Source organism: Phyllostomus discolor, chromosome 1 (genome assembly GCF_004126475.2).
Source record: "Phyllostomus discolor isolate MPI-MPIP mPhyDis1 chromosome 1, mPhyDis1.pri.v3, whole genome shotgun sequence".
Taxonomy (NCBI): domain Eukaryota; kingdom Metazoa; phylum Chordata; class Mammalia; order Chiroptera; family Phyllostomidae; genus Phyllostomus; species Phyllostomus discolor.
Genome location: NC_040903.2, coordinates 211,050,032 through 211,062,195, shown reverse-complemented (window position 1 = coordinate 211,062,195; position 12,164 = coordinate 211,050,032). Strand labels below are relative to the sequence as shown.

At 43.3% G+C, this 12,164-nt stretch overlaps 1 protein-coding gene across 3 annotated transcripts in view; it reads right to left on the bottom strand.

The window, feature by feature from the left end:
• PPP4R4 (protein phosphatase 4 regulatory subunit 4) overlaps positions 1 to 12,164 on the bottom strand; it is an 84,447-nt gene that overhangs the window by 4,483 nt on the left and 67,800 nt on the right. For 2 of the 3 annotated variants that reach the window (XM_028506796.2, XM_036013607.1), the window contains 6 exons: positions 10,799 to 10,840; positions 10,644 to 10,718; positions 9,278 to 9,347; positions 8,756 to 8,839; positions 8,366 to 8,459; positions 5,553 to 5,623 (listed from right to left, as the gene is read on the bottom strand). In XM_028506796.2, the coding sequence (XP_028362597.1) occupies positions 5,553 to 5,623; positions 8,366 to 8,459; positions 8,756 to 8,839; positions 9,278 to 9,347; positions 10,644 to 10,718; positions 10,799 to 10,840 (436 nt within the window). The remainder of the gene's footprint in view (positions 1 to 5,552; positions 5,624 to 8,365; positions 8,460 to 8,755; positions 8,840 to 9,277; positions 9,348 to 10,643; positions 10,719 to 10,798; positions 10,841 to 12,164) is intronic. The other variant, XM_036013606.1, reaches the window with a different exon arrangement.

Below are 12,164 nucleotides of genomic sequence, written 5' to 3'. Positions count from 1 at the left end.
CACTGCCATCAACAGTTAACGCACCCGTCTCCACCACACGCTGCCTCCTTGAAACCCCTCCTGTCCCTCACTCACAGGTGACCACGGATCTGCCTCCCGAGTCACTAGAGATCAGTTTGCATTTCCTAGAATTTACGCAAGTGGAATCATACGATATGTCCTTTTTTTTTTTTTTGGTCTGGCCTCATTCAGCACAATCATGTTGCGGGGTCCCCATGTCGTTGTGTGTGTCGCTGTCTCACTGCGTTTTATTGCTGACCGGCATTCCACTGCGTGGGCGCGACCACATTTGTCCGTTCTCCTACCCACGGACGTCTGGGTTTTTCTGGTTTTTGACTATTATGAACAAAGCGCTACGGACGATCATGTACCAGTCAGTGTGTGGATACAGGTTTCAATTTCCCTTCAGTAAAAGCCCAGGAGTAGAACTGCCGGATCACACGGTAAGTGCATGTTTAACTTCCTTAGAAACTGCCACATTTTGCACAAAGGAGCCGAGCCGCTGACCTGCAGCACTGGTGCCGGGAGTTCCGGAGAGCGGCTCCGCTCCTCCTGCACACCTGCCATCGCGAGCCTCCTTAACCGAGACTTCCCAGTGCATGTGCAGTGGCTTCTCCTCGTGTTTTTTCTCACCGCTTTTAATCTGCATTTCTCTGATGAGTACTAGTAAGTATCTCTCCATGTGCTTATTGTGAAATGTATGTTCGGCTTTTTTTGCCATTTTAAAATTAGTTGACTAATTACTTTTAAAGATTTCTTTGTATATTCTGGATACCAGTCTTTTGTCAGGCACGTGTAATATGAGTATTTTCTTCCAATCTGTGTCCTGCCATTTATTTTTTATGATTTATATCGAAGGACAGAAGTTTTACATTTTGATGAAGTCTAACATGTTAATTTCTTCTTTTATGGTTTGGAGAAATCTTTGTCTATTCCAAAAATTACAAAGACTTCTGCCTGTATTTTCTTCAGAAATGCCATACTTTTAACTTTTATGCTTAACTTTATAAAACATTTTGAATTAATTTTGTATATAGTGCAAGAATTGAAGTTCAGTTTTTTAAAAAATATAGACACCTAGTAATTCTAGCGTCCCTTTAAAACGTGCTCCCCCCTCGCCACTGACTGTCTTTGGAGTGCTTGCTGAAACTCAGTTGGCCACACAGGTCCGTGTAGGCCGCATGGTCTTGGTTACTGGAGCTTTGCAGGGAGTGTAAAAATCAAATGGTTTAAGCTCTCCAGTTCTTCTTTTCAAAATGGTTTTGGCTATACTCATTTCTGTGCGTTTCACTGTAGACTTTAGAATCAGCTTATGAATTTCTACAAAAAGACTGCTAGGATCAGCTTCTACTGATCAGGATTGCACTGAATTTCTGGGTCAATTTTAAAAAACCAACATCATAACATGAAGTTTTTCAACCCACAAACACGGCACGTCTCTCAGAACACCCTACAACGGCGCACTGATTACTTTGAATCAGTTACCTGGACAGCAGCCACTGCCAGAAGGGCACCCCGACCCTCCGGTCGCCTTGCGTGCAGGAACACACGTGCCACGTGAAAAGCTCCCTCCCTGCACCTGGAGACACCCTGCACCACTGACAGGAGACCACTCTGGCCAGAAGCTCCGTACAAACAAGACATGTTGCCCCTTTTCTCATTCCCTGTGTTGTTGGACCCCCCAACGACAGACGCTCTGACCTTGCCTGTCCTCCTTTCTGGTGAGCACAGCCTTCTTCCCCTCTGCCCTGTCCATTTCTTCACAAATTTACTGTTTCTTTGTCTAAAAAAAATATTAAGCCCTGGCTGGCGTAGCTCAGTGGATTGAGTGCGGGCTGCAAACCAAAGAATTGTAGGTTCGATTCCCAGTCAGGGCACATCCCTGGGTTGCAGGCCACGGCCCCCAGCAACTGCACATTGACGTTTCTCTATCTCTTTTTCCCTCCCTTCCCTCTCTGAAAGTAAACAAATAAAATCTTTAAAAAAATATATTAAAAAGCACTTGGATGGATCATTCTTTGAACCTCATTTTGTAATCCGAGTACCATACTGTAATTATTCCACGGGTGCATATTAAATTGTTTTTTCTCCTGTTAATCTAGTCTTGTGCCAATTTTATTATTTTATTATTAACCCAGCTATAAGAACTTCTTAAAGGAAGGGGGATTCTTCCCCTACTCAACACCATATTTTTTAGGTCTTCCTTAATTTCTTCCAGCAACATTTTAAAGTTTTTAGTGTACACTTAGCATGTATTTTTAAAAATTAATCCCTGAGGATTTAATGTTTTTGAAGTTGTTGTAAATGTTATTTTTAAATAGACTTTTTTTTTAGTTTTACATTTTCAGGAATATTGAAAAGACAGTACTAAGATTTCCCATTTATCTCCTCACCCAGTTTCCCTCCTATTAATAGCACTTCACATTAGTGTGCTATACTTGTTGACAATGGAGGAGCCGATAGTGATACATGATGAAGTAAAATCCACGCCGTGTTCAGATTTCCTTAGTTTTTACCTGGTAACGTCTGTCTCGGGATTCTATTCAGTGTACCACATTACTCATCCTTGACTCTCCTTGGCTGTGACAGTTTTTCAGCTTTTCCTCGTTTTTGATGACCTTAACAGTTTTGAAGGGCACTGGCCAAATATTCCACAGGATGCCCCACTATTGCAACCTGACGCCTTTCTTACATTAGACCAGGGTTGGAGGGAGGATAACAGAGCTAAAGTGCCATCTCCATCATATCGTATCAAGGGCACACACTGGGACATATTTTTATCACATTTTATTTTATTGCTTCCTGACAGTTCACTAGAAATGGGATTTTTTTTGAGTCATGGGGTTCTTTTTAAATCTAGGATTCTCGACAAGCTTTACCAAACTGCTTGCCAACACGGCCCCATTGCTTCCCACAGCCACTAACAGTGGACACGTGGCGTTTTCCCCCTAAACCCTCCCCAGCATCCTTTCCGCACCCCCCCAGGTCTGATGCGCCCATGTGCCGCACCTTGGCACGCTGCAACTGGACACAGGCAGAAGTCACCGCACAGTTAGGGATGGGCTCACGTCAGGCACAAAGGATTCAATCCGACCTTCCAAGCTGTGACTCCGATCTTTCCTTTCAGCCTCATTGAACTCCGCTCCCCCTTCCACACACTCCATGCGCCGGACTGGCCCACCGCTGCCCCCTGAAGACACGGACACCCGCTGCTGTTCGGGACGGGAACTCCGCGCAGGGTGTCACTCCGCACCCACCTCTGCCTGCCAGAGCCTGGGCCCACCTTGGGGCCCACCTCACAGGGCACCATCATCTCAAAGGCTGTGTCTCGAGTCCCACATGAAGGTAAAATCTCTTCTCTACATGAACACCTGGCACATTTTTAAAATTTTTTTTATTTTAATTGTTGTTCAAGTACAGACATTTTGCTTCCATTTTCTCTTTCCACCTCACGTGTCACCGTATAGTGACTTTTTCCTCCGTCTGCACTTCACTAAGTAATTGATACGTAATAAGCACATTTTTCTAACCAAGAAAACCAGATATTTCATTCAAACTATATTCCGTCTCTCCAAGACAATATTGAACCCTTAAGATAGACTATTTTTCAAATATTTTAATAAAAGGTTACCCTTATAAATACATGCTTTTATTTAAGTTTGTGGACATTAAGTTTTAGGGTCTGTAGATCATATATACTCTCCTGATTCTCAAGATAACTTAGGAACTAGCAAAGTAAAAACTGAAGAAACTAATGCACATAATTAAAACTTTTAAGAACCAGTTCAGCCCTGGCCAGGTAGCTCAGCTGGTGAGAGAGTCATCCCAACACACCAAGGTTGCGAGTTTGATGCCCGGTCAGGGCACATACAAAAATCGACCAATAAATGCATAGGTAAGTGGAACAACAAATCTCTCTCTCTCTCTAAAAATATAAACAAATACACAAACAGTTCAGAGTCCATATTCTTAATGATTTAAGCAAAGAAATTTCTGGGCAAGAACTGTTACAAGTTCCTGAATAAAAGTCTTCATTCACAGCTGGGTGAAGTTAACTCTGAGAGGCCGGCAGGGACCCATCCGAGTCGGAAGAACCCCTTGTGGAAAGCTGTAAGCATCTGCACCATGAGCTCCAAGTTGTCTTTCTACACATACTTGCAATTTTAAAAAGCATTCTATATTGTGAATAAAGTTCTCAAACTCTGAATGTCCCTAGAGTATCTCCCAAAGAATCCACTACTTTGCTGAGATAAAAGTAATCAGCGCTCGTACTAGGTACAGACCTCACTTGAAGGAACGTTGGTAGTAGCGTCAGTTCGACAACTTACAGCAAGTAAGGTCTTCGGGATTGTTACGGTGCCTGTGGTACAGCTTGTGGAACCAGCCTACATACTGTGTGTGACTGTAAAGCTTTAGCGTCAGAAAGGTCTTCTGCTCTGGCCAATGAACACATACGGTGTACGGAATAGTCAGTGAGTGTGTATGTATTCTCCGTGAGACTATAAAGAACCCAGTCAGAGGCAAGAGAAAGACAGACTGCTCAAAACACAACCTAAATGGGAAATATAATGACTGAAAATTTCAGAACTTCAGTAGATCTGCTTTTATTTACACTAAAAAGTTGCCACGGGTCAGTATTACAATTTTCGACTGATATTTCCAGAGCAAAAAATCTGCGTTCTACTCCCTACGCCAGAAGCCAGCCAACTGCGGCTCGTGGCTGGATCTGCCCGCCGCACGCTTCCGCGGGCAGTTTCCCTGCAACTTTCCCTGGAACACGGCCACCCTGGTTCCTTGCATGTGTCCCTGGCTCCTTTCACTCCACGGTGGCAGAGCTGAGTGATGCGACAGAGGCCAGAGTGGCCGACAAGGCCTCAAATGTCTACTCTCTGGCCCTGCCCGTAAACAGTTTTCTGACTCCTGGTATAGTGTCACGTATGTAATACTGCAAATGTTTAGCTGCACGTTATCTGCATAAAAACATTAGTAAAGCCCTAATGTTTTTAACTAACTTAAAAATACTACAAAAATTTTAGTCTGTGCCTCAGCAGGTCTCAGGCTATGGTAAAACCTATCCTGTCACTGCGTCCTTTTTCTCTTTTAAAAGTAGTAAACTCCAAGTCTTGACACAGAGTGAGAACAGAATAATAGTACAGTCAAATGTGTTCTCAATTGCTAGGGAAAAGTTTAATTTCTTAGGTATTTGATCAAGATATACATTTAGGGAAAATCCTGTATCTAGAAATTTAAAAAGTTGGTCATTTATTTATTTTATTTATTTTTAAGATTTTATTTATTTATTTTTAGATAGGGAAGGGAGGGGGGGAGAGAGGGAGAGAGAGACAGACAGACAGACAGACATCAATGTGTGGTTGCTGGCCTGCAACCCAGGCATGTACCCTGACTGGGAATCGAACCTGTGACACTTTGGTTTGCAGCCCATGCTCAATCCACTGAGCTACGCCAGCCAGGGCCTAAAAAGCTGGTCATTTAGAGAAAATCATATTTTATTACGTGCAACAATGTCTTGAGCAGCGCAGAGTTTTACTCACCGGCGAGGGAAATCACAGGCGCCTTCCCTAAGCCCGAGACACAGGTCGTGTATGCTGCTGCAGAACTTTTACTGGGAAAGAACAAAATCAAGTTTCAAACACAAGAGCATGTGTGTTTCAATCCCGTTCATCCGGCACCTGCCCCTTTTTAATCTTTTATTTTAAATGCTTTCCCTCCTTCTAATAAAACGTGCTTATTATTTTTACTTCTCATGTATTTTTTCTATTCCACGCCTCACAGCAACTACTTTGTCTGTAACTTAGAAGCATTCCCTTAACCTTTTGCTGAACTGGAATAACAGTTAGTCTTTTGATGATCAGCAAAGACGAGTAATAGTGATGAAATTTTCTTGCTAACAACCCACCTTCACTTCTAATCTCTTTTGCCCAGAGATCCCACTATTGGCTAGGAACTCTACACAGACCTATTGATAAGGTCCTAACATAGAGCTTAAACTCTGACTAAGCTAGTCTTAATAAAAGAAAAACATGTTTCTCCATAACATATTTTTGATAGATAAATGAATACTCTAAAAAATACTTTTAAAGACTTTATGCTTCCTTAAAATCACTTTGCTTGTTGGTTGATGTGCAGCTGTTATACTACATGTCTGTAACACATATAAAATATAATGTTCATTTAATTTATTGATTCTCTCGTAATCTTAGCTGTTTATACTTTTGCCTGCTGAGCCAAGGGGGAAACTGGACACTCTTTTGCTGCCAGGACTCTGCTGTGGTCACTGCGCCACAGAGACGCATCGGCGGCCTCTCACAGCCAGAAATAACAGTACGAAGAGCAAACAGATGCCCACAGCCATTCAGTGGACGGGGCCCGTCCGCACCCCCGTGAAAGCTGTCTGGCACCTGGGACACAGGGCCACCTTCCTCATGAAGCAAGACAGGGACTCTGGGAGGCCACTCCACGGCTGTCCTGCAGTGGTCACCCAGACCACCAGAACACCTGTTCTGAAGCAAACTGGTAGACTGCTATTTTCTAACAAAGTCTTTAGAGAAGAAACCTAAAAAAGATTTACCTATAAAAAACCCCAAATTAATGCTGATTTTATAATATTGTAAGTACTTCACATACATAAAGATGCGAGACTATAAAATAAAAGTTGAAATGTGAACAGCTACTTCCGGACAAGATGGAGGCATAGGTGGATACACCGTGCCTCCTCGCACAACCAAGATAGGGACAACAACAATTCAGAAACAGAATAACAACCAGAACTGACAGAAAACTGAACTGCATGTAAGTTGGACAACCAAGACGTTAAAATAGACCCGTTCATCCAGACCGGTAGGAGGGGCAGAGTCAGGCAGCAAGGAGAGCAGAGAGCGTGCGACCGGGTGCATAAGGCATCCGGGGTGCGCAAGACCGCAGCAGGCGGACCCTGAGCACACAGGTGGCAACCAGCAGACCCAGCAAGGCCACGATTTTGAAGCAAGGCACTGCGCGCAACCCAGGGTCCCAGCACTGGGAAATAGAGCTTTGGGACACTGATTGAAAACACCTGTGGGGGCTGAGGCACATGGAGAGACACCCCCACAAGAGAGGTCCTTGGAGGGTCCCATGGCGTGCACAAGCCCACCCACACCGGAATTGGCACCAGAGGGGCCCAGTTTGCTCGGGGGAAGCGGCAGAAGGGACTGAGGTCCATTGAACAGCGGAGCAAGCGCCATTGTTCCCTCTCGGACTGCACCCTCACATACAGCGTCACAACCCAGTGACTGGGGTGTCTTGCCCTGGTGAACACATGAGGCTCTGCCCCTCATATGTAACAGGCGTGACCAGACCCTCCCCCCCCAAAAAAGATGGCTCAAACAGAGCTGAAAGCCTCAGAGCCAGTACTTTTAAGCGACCGAGAGATAGCCAACCTATCAGATGCACAGTTCAAAGCACTGGTGATCAGGATGCTCACAGAATTGGTTGATTTTAGTCACAAATTAGATGAACAAATGCAGGCTACCATAACAGAAATGAAGGAAAATGCACAGGGAACCAATAGTGATGGGAAGGAAACTGGGACTCAAAACAATAGAGCAGGCCAGAAGGAAGAAAGAAACAACCAAACAGAAAAGAATGGAGAAATAAGAATTCAAAAAAATGAGGAGAAACTTAGGAACCTCCAGGACATCTTTAAATGTTCCAACATCCAAATTATAGGGGTACCAGAAGGAGAAGAGTAAGAGCAACAAGTGGAAAACTTATTTGAACAAATAATAAAGGAGAACTTCCCCAATCTGGCAAAGGAAATAGACTTCCAGGAAGTCCAGGAAGCTCAGAGACTCCCAAAGAAGTTGGACCCAAGAAGGAACACACCAAGGCACATCATAATTACATCAGCCAAAGTAAAACTGAAGGAGGGAATTCTAGAAGCAGCAAGAGATAAGGGGACAGTCACCTACAAAGGAGTTCCCATCAGACTGTCAGCTGATTTCTCAAAAGAGACCTTATAGGCAAGAAGGGGCTGGAAAGAAGTATTCCAAGTCATGAAAGGCAAGGACCTACATCCCAGATTGCTCTATCCAGCAAAGCTTTCATTTAGAATGCAAGGGCAGATAAAGTGCTTCTCAGATAAGGTCAAGTTAAAGGAGTTCATCATCACCAAGCCCTTATTATACAAAATGTTTATCTAAAGAACTTATGACACATGGACATGAACTAAAGGAAAGGAATGTGGGTGGGAGGGGGTGGGCAGGGGGGAGGGGAATGAAGCAAGGAGGTAATGGGACACTTGTAATAGCATAACCAATAAAATATATTAAAAAAAAGAAATGTGAATTAGCTGGCAGATCATACATACTTAGCACACTTGTCTAAGTTGCCATATTTTGCATGAAAAGTTTGATTATTAATAGACTGGCTCCGAATCAGTTTGGATTTCTTGATTTCTTTGCCTAGGGTAACAAGCAGAAAAAAAATATGACTGTTCACTTCATCGTTAGAGGCCCAACCCCACGCCCTCTCCAAGCCCCAGCGTGTTCAGAGAAACATGGAGGGAGGGGTCCCGCTTCCTTTCCTTAGCTGGGGCTCCTGGAGCGCTCTCACCCCAGCTGCCCACAGAGAACCACCGAAACTAACGCTAACAAAGGAAGAGCGGTGCTTGGGCATAGTGGACCTCACCCGAGAGTGACTTTCCCCGTGAAGAACTTTGATAAAAGGAAAGAAGGAAACCCAGGAAGTTGTTTCTTACTTGTCGATGGGGCGCTGGAAGAGGGCCCGGGAGCAGAAGTGGGGGTGCTCTTGGGCAGCGTTGTTGGTGTCTTGGTGTCTCTACCTAAAACAAAGTCTGGTTGAAGCGCCGCGCTTTCCCGCGGGCTCCGATCCATCTACACACACACACACACACACACACACACACGACGACCCAGAGGAAAGGAAACACTACCCCCCGGCTACGCCGCGCACTTTCCCAAATACTCCTACTTTGCATATTTACATATTTCAATCTTAATTATTCAGTGACAATTTCATAACTTTATTGCTGTTATCACTTTCCTTTGAAGGAACTAAAGCTCCACAGGATTCTCATCATTTATTCATGTATTCTTAACAGCTATGCAACATTACACAGCCAGTTTTGAAAATGACTTTTAAAAGCGAAAGAAAGGCAATTTTTCATATAAAATTCATCACTCAGCATGGTCTTTCAGCACTGCCAGGATTAAACACCGATTGTGTGACTGAGCGGTGAAGACATAAGAAAACTACTTACGTTTCTTTTCGTAGGTTTTCTCACTCATGGGCCTTCCCTCATTTTGTTGCTTCTCCTTCTCTAGTTGTTCCTGCCAGTGAAACAGCATCTTAGGCATTCAAGGTGAGTGTAAACAGACTTAGAAAAATGTCCTAATGAGAAATTACCCCAAGCTTTAGAAATATAAATCTTGTTCACAAAAATTCCTGAAAAAAGTACTGTTATTTTCCAAATTAGTGCCTAAAGAAGTCCAGTTTCTTTCACATTTGTGTTCTTCTAACATCTACAGAATTGTGCCTTTGGGGATTTGTTAAGCTATTTTAAAAAAAGGAGTTTCGTATCATGGTGGTAATGGGCCTTTATTTTCTTGAAGGTATTTACCAATTTTCATTAGCACAAAAAATTGGTTACTATTGGCCACTTTCATTTCTGATTTGTGAATAGCAAAATAATGTCTTTCTTTAAAAAGACTGTGAGAAAAGGCAATAGTCTTTGGGACATTTTTTACAATGTTTATTGAGGTATAATATACATAGAGAAAGTGCAAAAATTCTAAGCGTACAGCTCAGTGACCCTTCCCAAAAAGGAGCACGCGGACGCAGCCATGCCGGCTCACAGATCAGGATACGGAGCACTACCCAGCCCCCGGTCAGTGCGGCCCAGCGGTTGGCAAGTCGTCTCGCAGATCCGAAGGTCGGTCACGGGGTCGATACTGGGCAGGGCACACATCCGGACTGCGGGTTCGATCCGCAGTCAGTGCACACACGGGAAGGCAACCAGCTGATGTTTCTATCTCACTTCAGTGTTTCTCTTCCTCTCTCTCTTTCTCTTCCTTTCTCTCTCTCCTTCTCTCTCTCCCTCTCCCTCTCTCTCTGTCTTGTCTCTCTCTCTCTCTGTCATGAAGCACGACAAAAGGATCAGGCCATATATTATTAAACTGATATAAATTCTAGTCACAAACTACTCCGTAGTGACAGAGACTAGGTCAGCGGCTTCCGGGCGCTGGAGGAGGAGCTGTGAACCCTCCAGGTGCAGAAGGAAACCTTCAAGGGAATGAGGATGTTGGGTGTTTTGACTGGTAAACGTTTGGTGGTGATGGTTTCACAGATAGGCCCACATGTCAAAATTCATCAAATTGCACACTTAAAATGTTAATTGTATGTCAATAATACTTCAGTAGAAACAGGTTTTTTTAAAACCTCTCAAGTGTAGTTTTCCTTGCAGTTCATAAAATAACAGCTTTCAAATAATCAGGATTCCTATTTAGTTGTTTAGGAAGAAAAAAAGTAGTGTGACACTGAAATGATTTATTAGGGCTTAATAGCAAAGCACAGGTAATACTGGTCAGGAAAAAAAGTATGTGTTTGTGCATGGGAAAACAACATACCATTTCCAAAAGAAGTAGTTCTTCTCTCTCTTTCTCTTGATCCAACAAATCTTTTTCATAAAACTTTTTCTGAAACTAAGTGTAAAGTTTAGAATGAAATTGTGAAACACCAACGTCAGACGCCCCTCCCCCACAGGCAAAGAGCAGGCACTCACAGCGTCCATGGACATCTCCATCCGGTCCAGCTCCAGCACCGTCTGGAAGGGAAGCGTTCACAGTTACTCAACAGTAGTGAGGCCAACCCTTATCTTAGCAAACGGACTCCTTTCTGCTAAATTAGAAAACTCTGAAAGTTCTTCCCAGTTCCACCTTTTATTTTTAATCAGCTTCTATAGGTTAATGCCAGGATCTATTCAAACTTTTAAAAGTTGGTAACTTTAAGAAGAGCAAGTCTAGAGAAATATTTTAAATTCTAAACATATGCAATTTAACTAACTTCTCTTTTTTTAAATATTTTATTTATTTATTTTTAGAAAGAGGGGAAGGCAGGGAGAAAGAGAGGGAGAGAAACATCAATGTGTGGTTGCCTCTCACACACCCCCTACTGGGGACCTGGCCTGCAACCCAGGCATGTACCCTGACTGGGAATTGAACCCATGATTCTTTGGTTTGCAGGTCTGTGCTCAACCCGCTGAGCCACACCAGCCAGGGCCAATTTAACTAATTTCTAATCACTCACTCTCAGTGCTGCTTTTCTGAATTTTCAGAAATACAGTAAAAGTTTTAATTAAAAAATCTTTTGCCCTGGCTGGTGTGACTCTGGTGTGGCTTTTGGGCCTGCGAACCAAAGGGTCGTCGGTTCAATTCGACGTCAGGGCACATGCCTGGGTTGCTGGCCAGGTCAGGTCCCCAGTAGGGGGCGTGCAAGAGGCAACCACACTTCGATGTTTCTCTCCCTCTCCTTCTCCTCCCTTCCCCTCTCTCTTAAAATAAATAAATAAAACCTTAAAAAATAGTTTAGCTAAATACATATGAAGCAATCATTTGGCTTAAAATTCTTAATTCCTTTCTGTTCCACAGAAACTTCTGATCGTATGACACCCTAACCAGTAGAAAAGGTCTTAATCTCAAAGCATTCTTTCAATTTAGTACTTGTCTTTCAGAATACATTAGCATGAGACAAATTATTTCAGTCTAACAACAGTCCAAGTGCCCCACAGTTCTGTCTCTGACAGAGAACAGCACTTCTCTGCGGAAGTGACTCAAATGGCCAAAAGGAGGTACACCTATACAGGGTCTGGCACCAAGAACACCCCTGGTTTATTGCAGACTCTTTTATTGCGAAGTCATAAGCATGTAATTCTGTAACATAATGATATCACACATACACAGAATGACATTTTAGGTGAAATGTTCAAATTTAAACTATGAATTATTACACCCACGTTATTACCCTGCCAACCACACTCAAGCAGGTGCTACTTCTGCCGGACCCAGTGTATGCTCATCTGCCAAAGCCATCCGTTGCAAACATAATATTTATTTAAAGCTTTATTTTATGCTGAAATTGATAAAAATTTG